General features: G+C 40.8%; 2 protein-coding genes across 2 annotated transcripts; both read right to left on the bottom strand.

Annotated features, from left to right (window-relative positions):
• Nucleotides 1–1,067: 1,067 nt before the first annotated feature.
• Nucleotides 1,068–5,686, bottom strand: LOC119008071 (zona pellucida-like domain-containing protein 1). The gene is made up of 10 exons (XM_037078114.1): nt 5,590–5,686; nt 5,055–5,275; nt 4,496–4,680; nt 4,333–4,405; nt 4,113–4,210; nt 2,495–2,575; nt 2,014–2,182; nt 1,805–1,916; nt 1,394–1,414; nt 1,068–1,204 (listed from the first exon to the last, which is right to left on the bottom strand). The coding sequence occupies exons 1-10, from the start codon at nt 5,684–5,686 to the stop codon at nt 1,068–1,070; spliced, it is 1,194 nt and encodes a 397-aa protein (XP_036934009.1).
• A 3,008-nt stretch (nt 5,687–8,694) lies between these two features.
• Nucleotides 8,695–15,977, bottom strand: LOC119007738 (zona pellucida-like domain-containing protein 1). Its single transcript, XM_037077598.1, has 10 exons — nt 15,863–15,977; nt 13,731–13,951; nt 13,427–13,608; nt 13,024–13,096; nt 11,346–11,443; nt 10,958–11,038; nt 10,590–10,761; nt 10,376–10,481; nt 9,190–9,219; nt 8,695–8,985 (listed from the first exon to the last, which is right to left on the bottom strand). The coding sequence occupies exons 1-10, from the start codon at nt 15,966–15,968 to the stop codon at nt 8,813–8,815; spliced, it is 1,242 nt and encodes a 413-aa protein (XP_036933493.1). The 5' UTR covers nt 15,969–15,977; the 3' UTR covers nt 8,695–8,812.
• Nucleotides 15,978–22,603: the final 6,626 nt, after the last annotated feature.

The raw sequence follows: 22,603 nt of genomic DNA, 5'->3' as shown, positions 1-22,603 counted from the left end.
AGAATTCAAATTTGTTGCCACCGTGAATTTTCTCTGCTCATGGCTGCGGCCTTAAGAAAAAGTTCGACATTTTGGGAAAATACACTTATTCGGTGTCTTGCAGAGAGTTAGTTGAGAAGGTCGATGCCAATGTCAAGTCCAAACATGTAGGCAGGTCAGCTTAGCTTAGCTTAAATACTTTAAAAAAAAGAGGGGAAACAGCCAGCCTAGCTCCGTCCAATGGTAAGTTCACCTAGCAACACCTCTAAAGCTCAATAATCAACACTCTTGTCTTGTTTGTTTAATATAAACAAATCCAATATTGAGAATTTATCATTAATAGAAATTCTTCTCTAGACAATTTAGTTGCAAGTACCGAGTATTTTACAACTGCATTTCCCAAAATGTCGAGGTATTCTTTTAAAGTGACAACTGAATATCCTTCTTTCTTTTAGAACTGCAACAATTTCAACTATTAAATTGATCTTTTCTGATAACCGATTTAATCGGTTAAATTTGAGTACATTGAGCACACAGGAAAAAAAGTCACAATTCTCTGATTCCAACATCTTAAATGCGTCTTCTGACGTCTTTACTATTTTTTTTTGTCACACACGACCCAAATCTGCCGAAACATTTTCATTGGTCGCAACAGTGCAGCTGATAGTCAGCAGGTCAGATTGGAAATGTATAAAACGTTACGCGTGCTGTAATTAAACCAAGTTGAACGTCACTGGGTGCACCAAAATTATGCGCAACCAGTGTGAATAGTGCAGACCTGCATTTGAGATTCATTGGCAAATTTCTTTTCATCAAATAAAGGTAGAGAAAATAATTGACAGATTAATCAATAAAGCAAATAATAATTAGTTGCAGCTCTACTTTCTTAAGTGCATTATTCAGACTTCACCTTCCATATCTGCCAACAGTCCGTGAAGGATTGGAAAGAAACATTAAGTGCTTCAATCGATAGTTTGATTCAGTACAGCAGAGTCCTACATATGTACATTATGCACCTCCACCAGTATGTCAACGCTGCCCCCCCCCCTCGTCAAACTCATTTATTCAGTCAACATCACCGGCTGCTGCTAGCTTAGCCGCTTCAGTTTCCGATAAAAGGTTGCCGCCATCAAAATGGCTGCCACCCCTATCACAATGAGGACAGCCACAGCAATCCCGAGGCCAACAGACGCGCCCTTGCCATCAGACTGGCCAGCAGACAGCGCTGTGCACAAACGAGAGTGACACCATTATGGGATGTTTAATTCCAGCAGACAACAGAAGACATTATGACTCACTGCAGATAAGAAGTGCTTTTCATTTCTGGAGGAATCTAATTAGCAAAAAAAAAAAATAAAAAAAAATAATCAAAAACTTTGTGAGTGGCAGTCAAGCTAATAAATAACATACTCACCCTCTTCTTTCGGCACAATGGCTGCAAGTAAGACAAGAACAAGAGTCCGGATTTCATTATGAGGGATATTACATCCTAAAATGTTATATTTGACAAAATGAGTTGAATCATAGACAGAAAGAGTGAAATAAAGCTGAGGATGAAATTCAGAGAAGTGTGATGAGTGGTTTTAAAGTATATTAACTACATGTTTGTCTTACAGACATCAGAATAAATACAAGAAAATGGATAAGTGTATTTATTTTATTTAACTCTCAAACTTCTCTACGTGGCTTTTTCTGCTCTGTGGTTTATTTGATGATGTCTGACACAGATAGAAGTGTTGCTTGATTAAATCTACTGGTTTCTTTCATTACAGTGTGCTTATCTTTTGCCTTTAACTACTAATTTTGCACAGAAAAGGAGACATACAGGTTTCTGTCTTGGTCCTTATAGCCACCGTGAGCACAGACGGCTCGGTGATGCTCTCCTGGATGACCGTGGACTCCACGCCCCTCCTCCTCCTCCTCCTGTTGTTGCATTGCTGTGGATCAAACCAGACGGAGAGACACACCAGAGTTGATCATCCGGTCGGGGTTAACTGGAGATTTCTGCTTGACATGCATGTGCGGCCTTCCTACCTTGAAGGTGCTGCAGGTGCTGCGCTCGCAGAGTCGGGTGATGCAGTGCAGATAGTAGGTGGAGAGGGTCTCATTCTGCTGCTCGATGAAGCGAAACGCCGGGAAGTGGAAGCGTGCCTTTTGACTGTCTCCGTTCTCCAGCATGGTGGTGAGTTGATCTATGGAGCACCTTTCAATAGAAGGCGAACCTCACAAGTGCCCACGTTTGCACATCACATACAGGCAGTGTATTAATGAAAGAAACGCAGGGAGATGAAATCAAGACTCCCTTTGGATTTCAAGTCAGCTGAGCTGCGTTTATTGCGAGAGCGGAAAACCTGTAGATACGTGTAAAGGTTTAAATTTGAAGCGGGACTGCTGAAGCGGGAGACAGAACCCATTATCAATCCTGGTAAGTCTAAGTGAAATCCAAGTGGTACCATTAGCAGGCAGCTCATGCTGTTTTTTTGACAGAACTTCGTGAGGTGTTTTTGTGACTTACGAGACAAAGAGATTAAAGAAGGTGGAGTTGGTGGGCTGCGGATTCACCGAGGCGTAGCACCGGTCCAGAAGAACGAGGTACCTGTGGAGAAAGAATGAGGTCCCCAGCACCGAGTCAGAGACTCCGGGTCACAGGTGGAATCCTCAAATGTACAATCTATCAAGACACAGTAGTGTTTGGAGACTACGAGAGCTGGAACACATCTTTTTTCTTTAATCTAGACGAGTGGTTTTCAAAGCCCGAGACTGTGGTAACCTCCTCCAAGCTTACATGATTAATTTTGCTCAGTTCCTGGATGCCTATGGGGTCACGAGTATGTTGTCTGACCCTCTAAACACAGTGGAGCTACGAGGGCCTGATGTGGATGTTTGACTACAGCGAATACACTGAAAAGGTCTGTCCTCAAAACTACTATCACTCTGAATTGTCTCTTAACCAAATCACACACATGGAGGCTTTCCTATGTGATCTCCTCTTCCCCTCCATTCACCGATCCTCCCCTGAAACTATCTGGAGCCCGTCTCCCACTTTGAAAACCTCTGATCTAGACGTTCACTCAGCCATCCATACATGACAGACATCCCGGACCTGTTTCTTTTTTTCTTTTTCTTCTTTTTTTTTTTTTCAAACTGCTGAGCGTCAACCTGCTCACAAGCTTTTTTTAAAATCTATTTTCTTACAGTGAATGCAACTTTTTGTTAGGTTGGTTTTGAAGTAGATCCTTGATGACTGCAGCGCGCAGACAGAAGCGAGTGCACACCTGCTGAGAGCGAACGCGTAAAATCACAACAGGCTGGTTTCAGTCTTTTATTTTGTGCGTGCCGTCGATTTTGCTTACAGTCATTTTCCTCCATTACCTGCAGTTGTAAATGTGAAGCCAAACTGTCTTCTCTAACATTCTCATGTGCGAGCAGAGAGATTTCTTCCTGCTCCACTTTGTTTGTTTTTTTGAAACTTGTTTCCATCTTAGCCAGGTTGCTATTTTTTTCATCCATATGTTGTTAATTTGACTTCCTGATTGATTCTGGAGATTTCAAACATTTCGAAGTTCAAAAGTATGCTCTAAAATCTAAGGTTGTTTCTTTGTGAGAAAATGGTAGATGGATCGATACTACGATCGGCTCTTTACACTCTCTTGACCACTGGGTTTTTTCCTGTCATTATTATTGCATCACTCAAGGTCTTTTGGGTACCATTTCAGCAAAAAGAGTCCATTTTTTTGTACATGGGTATTATAATGGTCCACAATTAGGTCAACTTTGACTAACCTGTGACAAAAAACTGCCTCTACTCTAAGCAGGAGCGGGTTGTAAAGGAAAAAAACTACTAAAGATTTAATTTATTAATCATGTTTAACTTTGTTGTGAAGGGCCACGAAACCCAAAAATGTGTTCTGGTTCAATCGTGTTTTCTAAACCTTACATCTTATTCCGACTTAGTTATTTGCTGAGTACAAAATAAAACATTTCCCCCTGAAATGTAGTGGAGTTTAAGTATAAAATAGCCATAAATGGAAATACTCGAGTAAAATGCAGATATTTGTTTGATAAAAACAGGTACAGGCCAGAACCACACAAAGAAAAGGCTGCAGGTGTCAGCTAACGTCAGCGGTTCTTACTGGGATGTCAGGTTGGATGCGACCACCTGAACGTAGATGTCTGTTCTCAGCTCGAGGCCCAGAGGTGGCATGGACAGGGGCTTGGTGTAATTTATGTCCTGGCAAAGGAAGAGATGGTGAACGGTTATGCAAGCTATGAAATCTTCTGGAGTTACAGTTTTACGTCAGTGCCAGGGCGGAAATGAGGGTACGATGTGAGAGAAAAGGTGTAAAGTGGCACCTGGTACAAGGACATGCTGAGGGTGCTGATGAAGCTCCCGTTGTTGTCCCTCAAAGCAATGGAGGACGATGACCTGCGAGGAAGAAAGGGGTGAGATCACACTTGGCCACGCTGGTGAAACTTAAGTCTTAATGTGTTTTTTAACCCACTTGTCACAACTTACACGTCCACCTGGGTGTTGTTGATCAGATACTCCAGAGGGTAAGCACACGAATAGTAATACTTGAGCTCTGCGTTGTAGGTGATCGTCCCGATGGTGGGGTCGAAGGATCGGATCACCCCGCTGACGTTGACCGTCTGGATGTTGGAGAAGTCGGAGAATATTCCCGTCCCCGGCGCGCTCGTGGTCTGAGGAATTATTCAAATTGAGACATGATTATTTAAGAAATGGTTAAAAATCGATGTCCGCAAACGCCTCTGACGCAGTGGGCAGCGGTGATGAAATCACAGCCAGAAAAGTGGAGCAACTTTGAGGCTGGTGGGATTGCGTGTGTCTGTGTAACATTAATTCAAGAGCAGACTGATTCTCCACATGCATATCTCCTCATGCAAATCTGGCAGAACATCTCTCTCTCTTCTTGTTCTTTTTCTTCTTCCTCTTACCTCGCCCAGCAACACAACACTCAATTTCCTAAATCTGCACTCACTCTCCTCACCTAAAGGTCAACAAGTCCTTTCCCTCACAGCTTCAAATCAGGACACCTCATTGACGCAACACTCACCAAGAAGTTGCTCCCGCAGGCGTTTCCCTCTCTGATTGGGAAGGTGAATCTCACCACAGGGGGAGTCACCGAGGTGTCCAGTGTCCCCCGACAGCTCTCGTCATCGAAGATGCGGTTGAGGATCAGCAGGCTCTTGTTGTAGCCGGTGTAGATAACCGGGCAGACTTGGATTGCGAGGTTGATGGCAGATGTGCCACAAACCACAGAGATATCAGTGGGTTCTGGTGATAAGATCAAATTGTTACTGATATTTTAGAGACATTTCTCTAATCCAAACTAATGCATAGGAACAATCAGATTGTTGAATATTGTGTAATTTCATATGAAAATACATTCAAATTGATCAGCAACTCTGTCTCCTATGTTTACACATATCTAACAGTGTAATTAACACTCTTTTAAGCGTGTTAATTAGATATCTGACGTAAACTAAAATCGATATGGCCTCCCTAAAGGTCTGCATCTGAACTAAAATCAATATGACCTCTTTAACACAAAACAAAAAGTGTGAACACAAAGGTCACGGCCGTCTCACCTGGTCGTCTGGCGTACGCTCCGCAGTCCGATAGGTTGAGGGCCTCTCGGCCCGCAATACAAAGGGAGGTCAGGATGAGGAAGCTGAATAAAGCCATCTCACTGCTCTGCCCTGTGTGAGAAAGCTGAGGCAAACACACAGATGTCAGATACGGAAAATAAATCTTAATGAATCCAGCAATATGCAGAAGTAGAAATCTATAAATCCAGTCAGAAAGGTCCACATTTAGATGCTTAATCCAGAGCTGTCAATCATGAAACTGTTTGCATCTTAGCCTGGATCTTACCTCCTACGTCTCTTTGCTGGTTTATGATAAGAGAGCATGCGGCTGTTTTATATATGGTGAACCTGACCGCCGTGTGGTCACGACACTGCCGTAGGATTGGATGGAAACAGGGTCAGTGTTTCCGTAAACAATTCACTTTTTGTGGTCGTGGTCCTCTCCTGGAGGCGAAATGATGAAACCCAACACAGCCCCCTTCAAAGCCACATGCTTTAACAAAGTCCATACGGCTTTGTGACTTTGTGTGTGAAATGCCTTCGCCCGCTAATATGAAACTTTATAAAGTAAGAGCATGTATGGTTTCTATTCAGCTCACGCATAATAGAGGAAAGAGGACCTGTTGTCTTGTGAGGTGTTCGGTGGTTTAGTGGGACCTGGGACCCTTATTTTGACAAACTGGCACAGAAGACATTTCATATGATGCCTTTTTTGACATTCAGAATTTCGTGTCATACTTAAATCAACAAATATGTTTGTCAGAGTGACATTTATCAGGTTTTAAACCTTGTGAATTTTTATTTTTGAAGCATAAATAGCACAAGATTTACATTTGAATATTTCTCTTTGCACTTGTGAGTCAAAGCACAGCTGCCCAGATGTCTGGAGCATCTTTTAAAATGAGGTTAATGTCGAGATTGAAGGACAGCCGGAAACCTGATCTTGTCAGGTGAGCCACCTGGGAAGAGAAAGCTCTGATCGGGGTCAAGTTGGAGGATGGGCGTCTCCTTCAATCTTTTGTCGAATGCAGGGCACGTTATTATTGTTCATGACGCGTGCACTTAAACATGCTAAGGGTCCTTCTTCACACAGCCTCATATTTACTGCTCAGGTCTTTCAAAAAATATCTTTTTCCACGGTCTTGACTCACCTGAACTTGGCCTCAACATTCAAAACCAAATCCAGGCCTCATTTCCATTTTGGGAGAAGGGTTTAATCAATTACTGCTGATCGTAAACTGAGAGGGTGGACGATAACATTAATTCCTCTCATTTCAGTTTATCTGCAGTCATTGTGGACGCTGAATACATCACAAGATGGCTGTTGAAATGAGGGATTAGAGTGATAAAGAGCGCTGAATGCAGCAGGGTCACAAAAACAGCCTCGGAGTTTGGACACGTGAGACGCAGCTGACGCCAACAGACATTTATATAGGTCATCGGAAAAGAAAATCAATACGGGAAAAATTGAAAGATTAATTCTGGCAGTCATCAAATGAGCTCTGGCAGCGGCTGGTATTTTGTTCATTTTCCTGGAGATTGAACACCCATGAGGCCATGACATTTGGGAAACTTTCAAAGATGTGTGCCAGTATTAAAAAGAGCAAACTTTTGTGATCATGGAGGAGATTACATGAAATTTATTAAAAATATTATCATACGCAAGATAAAAAAAGAAATGGGTTCACGGGGCAGCCACCATTAAGGTGGTACATGCAGGATTAAATATAAAATCATACAGTTAAGTTGATGTTGATGTTGATGTTGATGTTGATGTTAAGTTTCACATCTTGTTGCTGTCATGTGAACATCAACTCCAAAATTTCAACTTTGTATGAGCTGAGCTTTGTGAATATACATTTTCAGATAATCTGCTGGGTTTTCAAATGTTTTATTCAGCTTAAAGATGAAACTGTGAGAATGTTCTCAACAATATTTTATCTGTCTATCGGAACAAATCTCAATCACCACATTTTGAGACGGTACTAACTTGTCAGCAACATCATAACCCACTAAATTATAGTCAGTGTTGGGGAAGCTACTTTGCAAGTATGGCTTGTAAAACTACATGTTGTATAGTGACTACATTTCTACCCCTGGAGAAATGTAGCTTGTAAAACTACCGCTAAAAAGTAGCTTTAGCAGCTACTTATACTCATTTAACTCATTAACATATGGTGTATATGAAACAAAATATAAACAAAAAATTCACATGCAAGCAGAGAGCATTTGAGTGCTGCCAGGGCAAGCCAATCAGAGGCAGCATTGGCTTAGCATGTCATGACATGTTTCATGCCTTTTTTCAAAGAAAAGTAGGTCTTTAAAAAAATAAAAAAATAAAAAATAAAATAAATCATGTTATTGGCCAAATTGTAGTTTGTAAATTGAGTAGTTAAACTACAAAAAATGACGCAAAAAGTAGTTGAAATACTTAAAATATGAATGTAGTTTAACTACCAGTGAGTTACAGCAAATTGTAGTTAAGCTGTGTAGTTCAACTACATGTAGTTTAAGCTCTTACGCTGTTGCTTTTGTACAAATTAAATGAAATTTAGCTTAGAGGGTTAGATGTTATGGTAGGCTAACATTATGCTAAGGTAAGCTACTTTAACCACCGCAGATAGTTAGAAAGTGAAATAAAATATATCCTGAAGTGTTGAATTATTTATTTAGAATGTGTACAAGTACCTTAAAATCATATAAAATCTCTTTTGCCTTTACCTTTTAGCGCTTCATTTGTTGATTCTAACATTATACAGGGTTAAAATGGTTTAAAAACTATGAGAGTGAAACAAAAAATGAAGCGACTCTTTTGTGATAATGGTTAATATTTCAGTTTCATTCTGTTCTTTTCTTTTTTCATTAACAGACTTGTCTCAAAATAGTAACAAAATGCAATGATATCCATAAAAAATAAGAGCAAATTTGCCATATAAGTCATTTTCTTCAAGCACAACTCGTTCACATGAAAGAAATAAAGGGAAAGTTATGCACAGTTCTGATGTCTTTCATTTATTAAGTTTTGCATCAGAATTCTGAGTGTTAAGACAATAATGAAAAACAACAATGAGGTATTGAAGGCAATAAATACACAACACCTACAGTACAATAAACACTTTTAATAATATGTATACAAAGGAGAGCACTCATGCACATGAACATAAATCAGTTTGTGGACTGCACGTTATCAGTACCAGGATATCTTTTATATACAGATGTCTATTCACTTGAAGCTGGGGTTCCAGACTCCTGAGGCCGTGGATGTTGGGAGGTGGGACTTCAGCAGGAGGCGCACCGACAGCAGGAGGAAGGCCACGCTGACCCCGCCCAGGATGACCACGCCTGAGATCAGAGCGCTGGTCCCTGGGTTCATGGGCTGGGAGGGGTCTCCAGATGCTGCGGGAGGGAAATGGTGAAGAAAAGCAGAAACTTGAAACAGGCTCTCTGACGGGAGCTAAACATGAGCTGAGTTTGTGAAGTGAAAACCTTTTTGTTGTTGCCTTAAATCACCAATTTCCATGAGTATCTGCTGTCTTCACCCCCTACCTGAGGACTTAGTCACGGGTGATAGTGTAAACCTTTAATGTTAAGGGAGCTTACCGAGTTGAGAGTTGTTGACAGGAGTTTCATCTGAAAAAGGAATTTTCAGAGGAAAGCATCAGAATATAGTGGGTGGCTCTGTGGGTCTCTGTGGGTCTATTGATTTATCCAGGTTTAGATGAATACCATGACATTTTGGGAAAAGTGCTTAATTACTTTCTTGTGAACTCTTATTAATTAAAATATGAAGCTGCAGCCAGGAGACAGACAGTGGGCTTAGCTTAACATAATAACATTGTTTTGAAGTTTGATAATGTGGTAAAATTCCAACATTCAACTTTGACTGGAGCGCAGCGTTATTAACACATTATATTTGATCTGTTTAATGTGTACAAAAATGTGTAGTTCCGCAGGGCGTCATGTGCCAGACTGCTTCTATAGACCATATTCACACAGCGGCCATTTTCCTCTGACATCACGCTGGGGTCAGTGAAGGAAATCTGCCAAATTGTTGAAAATCTGGAGGGACATCGGGCCATATTTAAGTAAATAAAACAACACATTTGAAAAACATATTAGCTAACGTTAGCACCCAGCAACTTCCTAGGTTACATTACTGTTTCATTGCACCCAGTGTGCTTCACTTCCAGGTTGACATAAATGTGTCCAAGATCAACAAGAATATTTTAGAATGAGTTAACATTTTAATCTATTATATTTTCGAACACATTATTGGTCATGTTAGCTAGAAACCGGTTGAACGCTAACGTTACCTGTTGTCTAATCGACGCTAATTGGTTTTCAGGAATGTGTTTTTATCTTGAGATATGGCCTGACGTCTTTCCTGACTTGTGTTCGGTAGAAATGACAGATTTCCTACATTTCCAACAACTTGCAACCTGGAACACGATGGTCTATCAATCCAGGAAGTATCACGACCTGTTCCCAACCAAAAGATAGCCCTGCAATTAACTATATTACGTTTTTATTCTTTGCCCTTTTTTGTGCAGACTAAACCCAGCGGATGTAACATGTTCATTAGTGATCTTTAGAGATATTGGTAGAAAAGATTTTCCTCCACTTTTGGACAGAGCCACAACAGTTTCCAGACTTATGCTAAGCTAAGCTAAGCTAATCATCTGGAGCTTCATTTTTAGGGTAGAGACGTGTGAATATTATGTTCTGTGACTAACTCTTTTCCCAAAATGCCATCCTGTTCCTCTCAGAGTCGGATTACTATTCTCACCACTCCTGGTGATGATTGGCCCTGCGGTGATGACGGCGTTCCCAGATGCCGCCGGTGGAGAATCAAGGCTCTCCGCTTCATCCCGCCTGCGACGTCGCCCGCAAATCTGCCAATCACATCATCAGATTTCAGTTCTCATCGAGGTCAGGAGGCACAGAGGGAGTCACAAACCGAGAGTCGTGATTTTTTTTTTTTTTTTTTTTTTTGCTCTTACTGGCATGAGCATGATGCAGTCATCTGCTCGGCAAAGCTTGGTGACACAGTGCAGAAACACCGTCGACATCTTCTGGTGTCTGTGTTTGACAAAACGGAAGACCTCGAAGGAGAAACGTCCCATCTGACTCTTCCCGTTCTCGAAAACCGTCGTCTGCGGGTCTTTGTAGCAGCTGAGTCAAATGAGTACGACACAAACACGCACATGCACACACTGAAAATGACAGATTTGATGTCTAGATGTATGCTTAAGCACTCTCTGAGAAGCATTCATTTGGGGATAAGCCGTTAGGAGAGCCTGAATAGAAAATGACTCCCTTTTGTGGTTTATCAAGTCATCATCTTGAGGGGGGGGAAAAGCAAGATTACCCAAAGAAAAGGTCATAGCGGAGTTCATCATTAGGATTCCCTGAGGGGGTTGTGTAACAGTAGTCCATCAAGATGTTCCACCTGCAGAGGGACAAAATTGTGAGATGGGATGAAGGATAGACATCTCACTGCACATGGGAAAGCACAGATCAGGTCTTTCTCTGCTGCAGACTGGCGCCTTCACGTAGAATAATAACATAATGGCGTAATGAATGTAGGCAAAAGAAGGACTAAATCTGTAAAAATAATGGTGGGAATGATGCCGTAATAGATGAAAAATATCATCTCTGCTGCACCGGATTTGTCGTAAAGGCTCTTTTCTGTTTCTCAGATTCATCATATCTGAAAATCAACATATATTAGGGAAAAGCTGGATGTTAGCGGGTACCGTTTGTCCAAGTTCGTGGCTTTCACAGCAGCAAATACTCTTGTTTTCAGAGCCAGTCCAGCCATGGGGATGGAGAGAGGCTGATTGTATGTCGAATCCTGAGCAGGAAGAAGTCAAAAGTTGAGAGAATAAAAGAAAAATGGTCAGGTTTTCACCAGAAATAAGAAACTGAATATTTAAATGAAAAGAGGGGCTCAGTCCTGACATAGTATGTGTTGAAGTCTAGGGCTGGTGATACTCTATATTTTTGTTATCTTCAGTGGTAAAACTGTCATCTAACCATCATTAATTGATGGTAAATTATAGTTAAATAATCTTACTTACTTACTCTTTTTTATTATTTACAATTTCACAATTTAATGCGGAACTAAGCATTTATTAAGCAATGTTAAGATTTACAAATGCCAGTTTAAACTTTATAATGGATATCCAAATAATGTATTTTTCATAATAATGATATGTATTTATCATTGCCTGTGTCATCACATTACATCAGTTTTGAATAAAAAATAGCTTAACAAATGATTTATAAATCTCATCTCATTGTTTGTTAGTGGTAGCTACTTTAACTGTTAACTAAAATTTAATTAACTACAGTCTTACCATTTATTAATGCTGGTTAGTGTAAAGTGTTTCCTTCGCCAGCCTGTTTGTTGCTCTCAGTCTCCAAATGATTTGTTCTAACTGATCACGTAACTCAGTGAAAACACATCACGAATATACATTTTCATTTTTTAAAAGTTGTTTATGATTTCCCTAAGGAAGCCTGGAACTGTAGTTTTTTGTAAAGGTCACTCAAACAGGATAAAAAATGGTAACATCGTTTGGGACTATTTTAAGTGGCGGATTAATACACTTCCAGTGCTGTGGTGAGTATTTACAGCAGCAGGAGGGCGTTTGTGGTCGTGGTTGTGGTTGTGGGGGAAAATCTCACTTCTAAAATTAAGTTGACAAAAAATTAATCCGTGCGGTTATTTTTTGCTCGTTATAAGTAAAGCATTTCCAATGGAAGATAAAATATACAAAAATATACAGTGTGATATTTAGTTTGTTTGTGTCTCACTGAAAGGTTACTTGTCAGGATATTGTGTTGTAATGATGTATTTTAACAAGAAATCAGACAACAGTTTTCTTCATCATCAGTCATTGATGGTTTTGCTCTTAATGGGTCTCATAAACAATAATAATAATAAAAAAAAACAACAGACAAATCAAAATAGTTAAAGGGGCTCTGTGGAACTTCTGTGTTGTGCTGTAAACCGGTCACTAATGTTAGCAGACTTTGTTTCCAAATTAACGTTTGCTTTTGCTTCCTGTTAGCGGAGCAGAGGGAGGCACTGAAACGAGGCACTGGAGAGCATGTGCAAAGTCAGAACCCACAGTCCAGTGGAGTTAAACAACTAAACAAATCATGAACAGGACTGTATAGGCAGCTGAGAGACGGCAAAGGTCTCATTCTTCATCATCTGCGTACATTTGGTCATTAAAAGAAATAAGGCACCTTTGATGGATTTATGAAAGAAAAAAAAAAACAAAACACGTGTTTCAAAGATCCTGATCTCGAATCTCATGAAATAACTTCCATCCAAACTTCACAGTTCAGTGCTGTAGAGTTCACGCACTGCGAGTGGAAATGATTATGTGTAAGTAAGTAGGTTGCACACAGCAGCGTACTCACATTGTACAGGATCATACTCAATGTGCTCACAAATGTACCGTTGCTGTCCTTGACAGACACAGCAGCCGAGGAGCTGTGAAGAGACGCAGCATACGTATTTTAACCACTTTTTCTCATCTTTATAAACATCACTTTGAATGCAGAGTATTGTCACTTTTTTCATTTATCTATTTACGTGACAGCTCAGAGATGTGTGTGCTTGCATGCTGAGGTAAATGTCCTTTCAGATTTACCACGAGACACAAACCCACGCAGGCTTTTCAACCAGGCACTTCACCGCCGCCACAGTTCAGCTAAGCAATCAACAAATCTTAGTAAATTCTTAACTGAATGAGTGAATCTAGAAACCAAATCCCCTGAATAAATCCTCAGAGGTCAGGGTTTTCTGTTGGCAGACACTTACGATGCCAGCTGGGAGTTATTGACCAGGTACTCCAGCGGGTAGCTGCAGCTGAATTTGTACAACAAACCAGGCAGGTAGCTGATGATAGCTGGTGGGTCAGGGGTGTCGATATAACCCGAGACGTTCCCAATTTGCACCAGCGACATGTTCCCATAGGCATTGGCCCCGTAGGCTGTGCTGACCTGCGGAGAGAAACACCTCAGCCGTGTCCCTTTTTGCTTTCTCCCCAAAATCGATAAACAACACGATCAAGTTGCCTATTGATTATATTAAAGCCCCGCTCTTGTGTTTGTGCATTCTTTACCACCAGGCTGTTACCGCAGGCCTCCAGAGTGCTGAGGCTGATGCTGAACAGGACCGCCGTGGGGAAGGTGTTGTTGTTGATGAAGCCGCGGCATTGGGCGTCGCTGTGGTGACCGTTCAAGGCCAGATCGGCCTCGGTGTAGCCGGAGAAGAGCACGGGGCAGAAGTTGATCTTCAAGGTGATGGTCTGAACGCCGCAGTACACGCTGATGTCACGCTCGCCTGGAGGCAGAGAGGAGATTTAACATAGCTTTCTGAACTTTGTGTTACCAAAGAAGTTTGTACCCGCTCCTTACATTTTTGTCATCTCTGAAATTGCAGATACATTGATGCTCATGCATAGGTCACGAGCAAGGTGTTGACATGGATTGAAACACGCCAAAATGAGATCTATGCAATTTGAAATTTAAGGGAGAAATGTGTGGAAAGTTTGGTGAGACTGGCCCCTGACTCCCAGAGCACTGCTGCCTCACTTCACCCCTTATCTGACATCTGAGGCGTAAAATAGTCCCTGATTACATGGTGAAGCTGAAACCCAGCTGGACTCTTGAACCATAAACTCCAGGATTTTTCTCTATATTACCTTGTACCTTAGATACAGTGGGCCTGAGGAAAAAAAAACCTTTAAATAGTAACACAAACACTCCTTGTGAGGGTGAGACAGCTATTAACTGATGACTGGCACTTTTCACGTGTGAAGTCTCAGAGCAAAATGAGACAACCAGCTCAGAGGCCAAATCAGCCGCTTTACAGAGGAATCAATAAAAACAGATTCCAACCAAATATGATTGAGTGTTTTTTATGCATCGCGGCTGATGTGGTTCCTTCAAAGTGTGTCCTTATCAGAGATGGGTTCGTGCTGCTTTTTCATAATGTCACATTGTTTTGTTATTCTGTCCTCCATGTTAAGGCCTAAGGCAGAGTTGCAGACACCAAAGGGAAAGTGTCTCAAAATATGTAAATTATTTAGAACTGTTTTTAATTTTTATCTTTTCAGGCAGCTGCTCAATTCTTTCTCTGAAAACAGATTCATTTCCCCAACATGAAAGTTTGTTTAGAAGTCCTTTCATATTGCCAGGAAGGAAATTCTGGTGGTATAATAATAATAATAATAATAATAATAATAATAATAATAATAATAATAATAATAATAATACAGATATATTGATAATAATTTCTCAAAGCAATTCAAAAGTAAACATCTGCAAAAAGAATCAGCTTTGAAAATGCACAAGTTTTTAAAATCTGACAATGTGACTTTACTTAAAATCATCCAGGAATCTGATTACCTCAAAGTTGCCATGTAAAGTAGACTAATGATTTTCTAGTAGCTTTTATAACTTACATTATATATTCTAATTTCACTTGAAATTCTGACGTAATCGTTCTCCTGTCATCTTCAAAAATGTATTTTGGGATCAAAACTTATTTTTCTATGATCTCAGTTTCCTCAATAAAAGCTGTGACATGGAGAGAAATATTCAGAAACCAGAAATGTTGTTCAGTTTTAATTAAAGAGTAAAAGTTTAGAAGTTGTCTTTACTTTTAAAAAGATAAAACATTTAAGCAACTTAAAATTTTTGGTCTACTTTAATTGAGGTTGTATTTTACAGTGCAGATGATTCAAGTGGAGCTGACTTGGTATTTGAAGTGTATTTGATATTTTTGGCAATCTGTTTTGTTTTGATGTTCATGCAGTAAAAGAGTACATACTTTCTGTTACTGTTACTCGAAGCTGCAACACATCAAAATAAAGCACAAGTAGTTAACTGCACTTTCCATTATGGTTTGTACTTTCTTTTAAGTACCCAGTTAGGCACTTATAATCATCTACATGATTAAAGCACTTTATAACCTCATAGGAACATTATTCATGTCAAATGAAAGAATATTACTCCGCCTTTAAAACTCGTCCTATTAGGCATCTATAACTGTTAAATAAACATTCCTTAATAATATAATAAAATAACACTCATCGAGCCTTGTTCATGTGTGTTAGCATTCATTAACCATCTATACAGCAGTCATAGATAATTGTTGACATTACAGTGTGTAATGAATCCTGTATTAAAGTTGCATATATTCCACGCCTGCAGGCTGAATAACAGAAGAGTGCATGTGTTGTATTCTCACCAGGAAACCTGCTGTGGTAGCTGGCGTCACAGTTGTACCCATTAAACTGTGTGGAGACCGAGACGGCGTTACTCATCAGCAGGAAGACGAAGCACGTTCGTGTCATTTCGGCCCTCGAGAGACGTTTTTCCGCTGTCATCTTCACAAGGTCAACATTGCATTAACCACATTCCCCTAAAACAGCACTTGACTCAAAATTAGATGCTCGAAAAACAACAAACCCGGCTGTGTCCTCGTCTGCCGGCCGCTCTGACCTCTATCAAAATGGTACAACCGTCTTTCCCCACGTCCCCTAATCCTTCTTATCCTGCTCCCTCTGCTCCCTTTCACCTCAGATGCTCATGTTGGCCCAAACTTCTCCTACCCAACCCCTTTTTAAACTGAGGTCACCCCTCTTTCCAGCTCATTTCATCCCACTCCCCTCTCTCTACCCCCAATTCACCTGTTTCCTGCCTCTTCCAGAGTAATTGTTTGGGACCCTGCTTCCCCTGGTTTGTGACGAGAGAAAGGTTCAACACTGCGGCGTGTACTTCTCAGTGGCATCGAGGACTTAAACTAAACACACCATCAGCCTTACGTGAACCTGTTTGGTACCTGTTGTTTGTGCTCAGATGGGAAAGATAGAGGGGCTCATTATCCTAAAACCTCACTGCAGTGCTGAACATGGGAAACTCCGTCAGATCTGAATGGCCCGGACAAATCTTTTCACAGCGCCCAGAAACCTGAGCGCCCTCGGAGGGTTCCCACTCATCTCTCCTCGGTCTGATCTCTGTCTGTCAGCTCAGACAAATGGCGGGCCTCAGCGAGGGGGGCCCATCCCAGGAATTAAGCTGTCATCGGCTGCCGCTGCGGCCGACATTCACATGAACATAAAAGTCAACTCACGGTCTGATGCAGGGCTGTGTGTGGGTAATTGTGATGCACAAGGCATCACTTAGAGTAAAGGTATTCAGCAGTGTGTAGAGCTCCAGCGCGGCGTGTTCGGCGTTGCAGAGGGTAAAAGAGGAATCTGCTTTACATTTTGTTACTTTGCCTCCAGATAACCTGCTCGAAACTTTGATGTTGCTGCAGTACAAGAAACTCAACAATATTAATATGTTGTGTCAGAAGAAAGAGGTCTTTCCTCTTCTGCAGAGGTCCATGACCTTTAAACTTATCTATAAAACACTAAAGAGGTGTAAAGACAGGTATTGCAGTCGTAAAAGGGTATTTACAAGCTGCATCAGCGTCGGCTGTAAATGTTTTCACCTTGTGAGTCAGTATTTGTGTGTCATCCTTGCAAATTGGGTCCTGGAGACACCTTTTGGAGCTGGAAATACCACGGAAGCAGTTTTGAGCATTTTGCCAGCTATTTGTCTGTCTGTCTGTGGACAGATTTGTGAGCATGATCGCAGCACAACCCTGCAAGTTACCGTCACAATAATTGGCATCAAACTGAAGAAAAACATAAGCCGCCGTGGTAGTTCACTAAAGAAAGTGTGTGTGCCCCACGTACAGAAGCTGTGTCCCTGCTGCAGTGGCCCTGGAGTCAAATCTGACCTGTGGACCTTTGCTGCATGTCGACCCTCCCCCTCTCTCATACCAGGTGTAGTGGTGCTGGGATACACCAGAGCACTGCTGCGCCACTGTTTTTCTCCAATTTAGGAAACAAAATGTTCCCAGTTTGCATAATCCAGCTGAAAATCATATACATTTAAAGATTCGATTGTCACTGAAGCATCTGCCAAAAAAAGCCCAACAAAATAAAATCCAGCCCGAATAGTCAAAGATGGCATATTGACATTTAAGGTGTGCTGAATGATTCACGACGTCAACTCAGTGGTGAAAAGTGTACCTTTACTTAAGTATAGTGCATCAGGAACTGTGGTTACTCAACCTTTGAATAAAGTCACAACAAAACCCTGTGCATGCACCTGAGATGGGCTCATGTAATGATGCAGTAATGACTACTGGGCACTCGTGGATCGCAACATCAACGCGTTGATGAGCATCAAGGCTGGTGTGATCCCATCGCAAGATGGTGGCTGGTTTTCTCACTGTCAATTAATCACTCCAGTAAAAAGAGTCGAAGCATGAATCTTTAAAAACAGCTCACATTTCTAAAGTTTTCTCAAGTTTCCTAAAAAACCTGGGCATTGCAGTTTCAAGCAAACATTACTGTAACAGAAGTGATTAATGTATTTCTTAGGAACTAATTTCTGTAACTATTGATACCCCTTGTGAGTATTTACAGCAGCAGGACGGTGTTTTAGGTATTTACTCAAAGGAACTACTGGGCCCACGTTCACTATAATGAAGGACATGTCAACAAGTACATCACTGTGGCTGAGTTATGCTTTTTGGCAGTTTTCTGGACAGAAATCGGGCTCTATGCCACAGGAATAAGGTATGTCTTCTGGCCTTGTCTACACAGGCAATGCTTTCCAAGACGGATCAATTCATTGCTGGTTTGGTCTTTTTATGTGATTTGTTAATGGTAAGAAAATGAAATATACAGCGTCAGCCTTATCCTTTAAAATGGCTTCATCTTTTTTCGCAAAACCTCAGTGTGATATGTTACAAAAGAATGAAGAGATTACAAGCAAAGCACCAAGAAGAAATAGCTGAAAACTAATCCAATTCATGACTCATTTGATTGGTGGATTCAATCAATAACAGCCCAGTTTGCAGCTGTTTGATTGACGACACAACCAACAGCTTATTTTCTTTTGCGCTTTCTTTTCATTCTGATTACTTTCCCTTCCCCTAAAAGTCTTTATTTCAACAAAGAGACAGAATACTGTGCAGCAAGTAGTTTCACGGTCTGTTTTCATTGGGTGCACTCTTGCATGAGCAATCTGTCTTCATGGTCACAAGGTCCATTTATTAGCTTTTCAGGATCTTTCAGTCGTATCACACAATCTTCCCCAGCAGATGGAGTCTGCCCAGTTGTCAGAGAGTTGTAGATGTTCCAATTTTTTTTTTTCTTCTCTCCTGTTGTTTTTTTCTCTGAGAAACCAGATGCTGCATTAGACACAATGATGATTTAACAACTGGGCAGAGCGGACATCTTCTCTGAAGCCTCTGTCGGGCTGGAATGACAGTGACTTTGCGGTTATTTTGTTTAATTTCAAATGTTGTGAACTTGTATAACACCACACAAATTATGTAGTATGCGGCCCTCAAGTTTGATGCCTTGTCTCATAGAGATTCTCTCTAGTGTGGATACCGTCAATATTTCAGTTCCTATTATTGTTACACAAGCCTTTCTCCACAGAAGAACATCAATATTGAAAAATGCTGCAAAACTCCAGGTGCACTGATTAATTCAGAGTAAAAACAATACATGTCGGATGAATTGCCATTCAGTGCAGACGTTCTTTGTGTTTGGTGATCGATGACTTTTCATTTAGGTGAGAATGTGTTCAGCACTGATGAAAATAATGATTGATTTTTGGCATATCTGTGCACAGCGACTACATTATGGTTGAAGGTATGATATGCAGTCTTTTCTCTTAAAAAAAAAACAAAGAAAAAAAAACAATGCATAGACTCATAGAAAAGTAATCCCCCTCAGACTCGTTAGAAGTGCGTTGATAACCTGCCGTCTACCTGTTTTTTCTTTTTTCTTAGTATTTTGTATTGTATTTCCTTAGTATCAGTCACCTGTTGACCAGTGGTTTGCAGCCCCAAGCTAATAACAGTGGTGGGGTCGGGACTCCATAAAAAACGTAGCAACCTGTTATATCGCTGTCTCCGTCTCTCTCCTCTTCTCTCAGACTGTCTTGTTGATCTCTGTGTCTGTTTGACCGAGGGTGGGGCTGAGCCACACACACACACACACACACACACACACACACAGCAGAAATGTAAACTGTGGACAGGATAAATCTGCTTTTTACATAAAATCCAGAGAGCTATTCCGATGTGTGGGTGTGTTTATTTGTGCTTCATGTGTGTGAGTGAACGTCTGTGAACCGAAAATAACATTTAATTTCTCTGGTTCACTGCTTTGTTCATGCTGATGATGCTCGTCTCTCTTTATTTACGCTCTCACTCTTGGCCATTGAGCTAAGGAGGACAGGCCAACTTCAGGGATAAAGGATGTCACACAAAAATAAAAAATAAATATAAAAAAATATTCATGACGTACATGAATGTGCAGCTCAAACATCACCAATGAGCTTCCACCAAAGAGAAGAAAACAATCAGTCTGTGTGGAGACATGAGGACACTGTAACCTTCCTCACTCTGATTCACAAAACAAACCAAAATGTCATTTTTCCATCTTGTTTTCCCACATTGTTTTTCCATTGTTTGAGCTTTGAATGGCTCTTCCAATAATCCCCCGGTGGTTTAAAGTCACCGGTGAATGAGTAACTCCAGAAGTTTATCACACACGCTTAACTCCTAATATTTACATAATAGCTGAGGATTGAAATGTGCATTCATTTGCATATTCTCTGGCTGTTTTTTTAGGGGGGAAATTCACAGAACAACTCCATCATCAGTTTTATTAGTAACATTAGTCCTTTTCATACAATGTCTGTTGCAACAGAGGTCTATTATTCTGATGTAGAAATACTGTTTTCACGACACTGAGTCAAACAGGGTGCTCTATTTTTTTTTATTTTTTTTTTGGCCTGGGGCAACCCCGGCAGGGCAATCTGGCCCGGTGCTGGCCCATTTGAGTTCTTAAAAACACCTCTTCTTTCTAGAAACTTTTCATGCATGGTTTTTTCAACATGCGTTCATTAGGTAAAGTTTTTCTGTTATTCAATACGGCAATAAGTATGTTGGTGTATGAGCACACATGTAATGTTATATACCTGGAGGATATTTGTTCACTTCCCACCCATGATACAGTTGCCCTCTTGTGACACGTCCTCTTGTGCGTCACCCGGCGTTGACTCATCCTGGCCTCACGCGCCACGCTCAGATCCGGACTCCGAGCCATACGGGGCCCTGAGAAACACAGCCTGCTGCAGGTGTTTGCTATTCACTGCTGCTCACCTGCCCGTCTGATGAAGCAGGGCTGAAATCAAATATGAAATGCTTCCAAGCAGAGAAGTGCCATTCAGAGCAAACAGGATCAGGTGGCCACATGCACATGTAATGAATACATATGGTGAACTTGTAACCATGCTGCTTATTTTACAAATCCCACCCAGAAAACGACCTATTTAGCCGACGTATGGCCACGTGCTCATTATCTGTGCTTAAGTCACCTGACTGTCTTTAAGATACAAGGTGAGATGTGTGAGAAAACACCCACACAACCACAACAATGCTCAGAGTCTTGTGTATCATCTTCATTGTAATTTTCATAAAACACGACTCGTGCATTTTGCTTGAAATCCCACAAAGATTCACAAGAAGCTCCCTTATTTCACCTTAAATGTTACAAGTTTGCAGGAAAAGGCTTCGCTATCACACACCGTAATACCTCGAGTCACAACTCTCCCGAGCTTTGTGAATGTTTCCAAGCAGGTCGTTGCGCTCAGAGACTTTTAATGGCTCAGGACCAACCGCCACGCTTAGATCTGCCTGATAGTGTTGTCTTTATCTGATCAACCTGAAACATCCAGACTCAACAAACAGACATCTGCATCGCACAATCTCGGGCTGCATCACCAACCCCGTGAGAGCAAGGCTGTAATCTGAATCTGCAGTTTTAACACAGGCAGGAAAGTGAAGCCCTCATCAAAGGCCGCGCTGCGATTTGATCCCCAGTGAGTAATGTTTCCAGAAACCCCCCTACTTTTTTTTTTCATAAAAAAAGGGGGTTGTACAATAAACCTTGGTTAAAACATTTTTAGCTTGTTGCCGCAGACAGTATGTAAAGCATGAGAAAGGAGAGAATAAATGATTAAAACGTAATCCTAATGATGCACTTCTGATGCAGATTATTAAAAAAAGAACACAGTTTATCTCAATTATCAGAGCGAGAGCGTTTTTCTAGAGGCCTCATGTCTGCATCTTTTGTCAGGCTGCAAACAACCTGGTGAGCAGATAAATTCCCAGGTGAGGAGAGGAAAAACAACAGGCTCGACTTATTGTTTATGTATGAAACCCAACCCTGTATTAAGAGAACAGCATGTGAGCAGCACTGCTGCTTCTTTAAACTTGACCTTGTCAAGGATATCATTCAGAGGAAACTGAAGCTACGTTTGTGCCTCATACAGTTCAGGTATCAATATACATACACCTGGACCGGTGAATTCAAGATTTGACACAGATAAATGTTAATTTATCTGTGTGTGTTGGAATAAAAAAAAAAAAAATGTATATTTCTTCTTCTTCTTTTTTTTTTATAATTTATAAATTTATAAAGCTGAGGAATCAGGCTAAGATTTGATGTGTTGTTCTTTAAAACTAGTAGATAAAGTGTCCAGAGATAAATAAATACATTAGATTAAAAAGGTTGTAAAACTGAAATTTGATTTAATGTAATCTTTTAATCAGAAAAGTAAAGCCTACAGTTTATTTTATTGTGACAAATCATAGAAAGAGCCTGATGATTTTGTGTAATATCTTAATGTGTGTAATGTAGGACTGGATTATTTACAGTAAACTGTCAGAGTTTCATTAACATAGTAAAGAATCTGTAAGTGAGAAACATGGTGGACTTTATGTTTGATGGCGCTGTGCTGCCCCCGTGTGTTCACTGTGTCACACTGCAGGCCTCCTCCTGTCTGCTGATCAACTCCTCTGCACAGGGGAGTAACTATTTTATCATGTACTTTGAGTACAACTCCGAGG

The sequence above is a fragment of the Acanthopagrus latus genome, chromosome 2 (genome assembly GCF_904848185.1).
Source record: "Acanthopagrus latus isolate v.2019 chromosome 2, fAcaLat1.1, whole genome shotgun sequence".
NCBI classification, from domain to species: Eukaryota; Metazoa; Chordata; class Actinopteri; order Spariformes; family Sparidae; genus Acanthopagrus; species Acanthopagrus latus.
The sequence above is the reverse complement of the archived record's forward strand: the minus strand, read 5'-3'. Positions and strand labels throughout refer to the sequence as shown.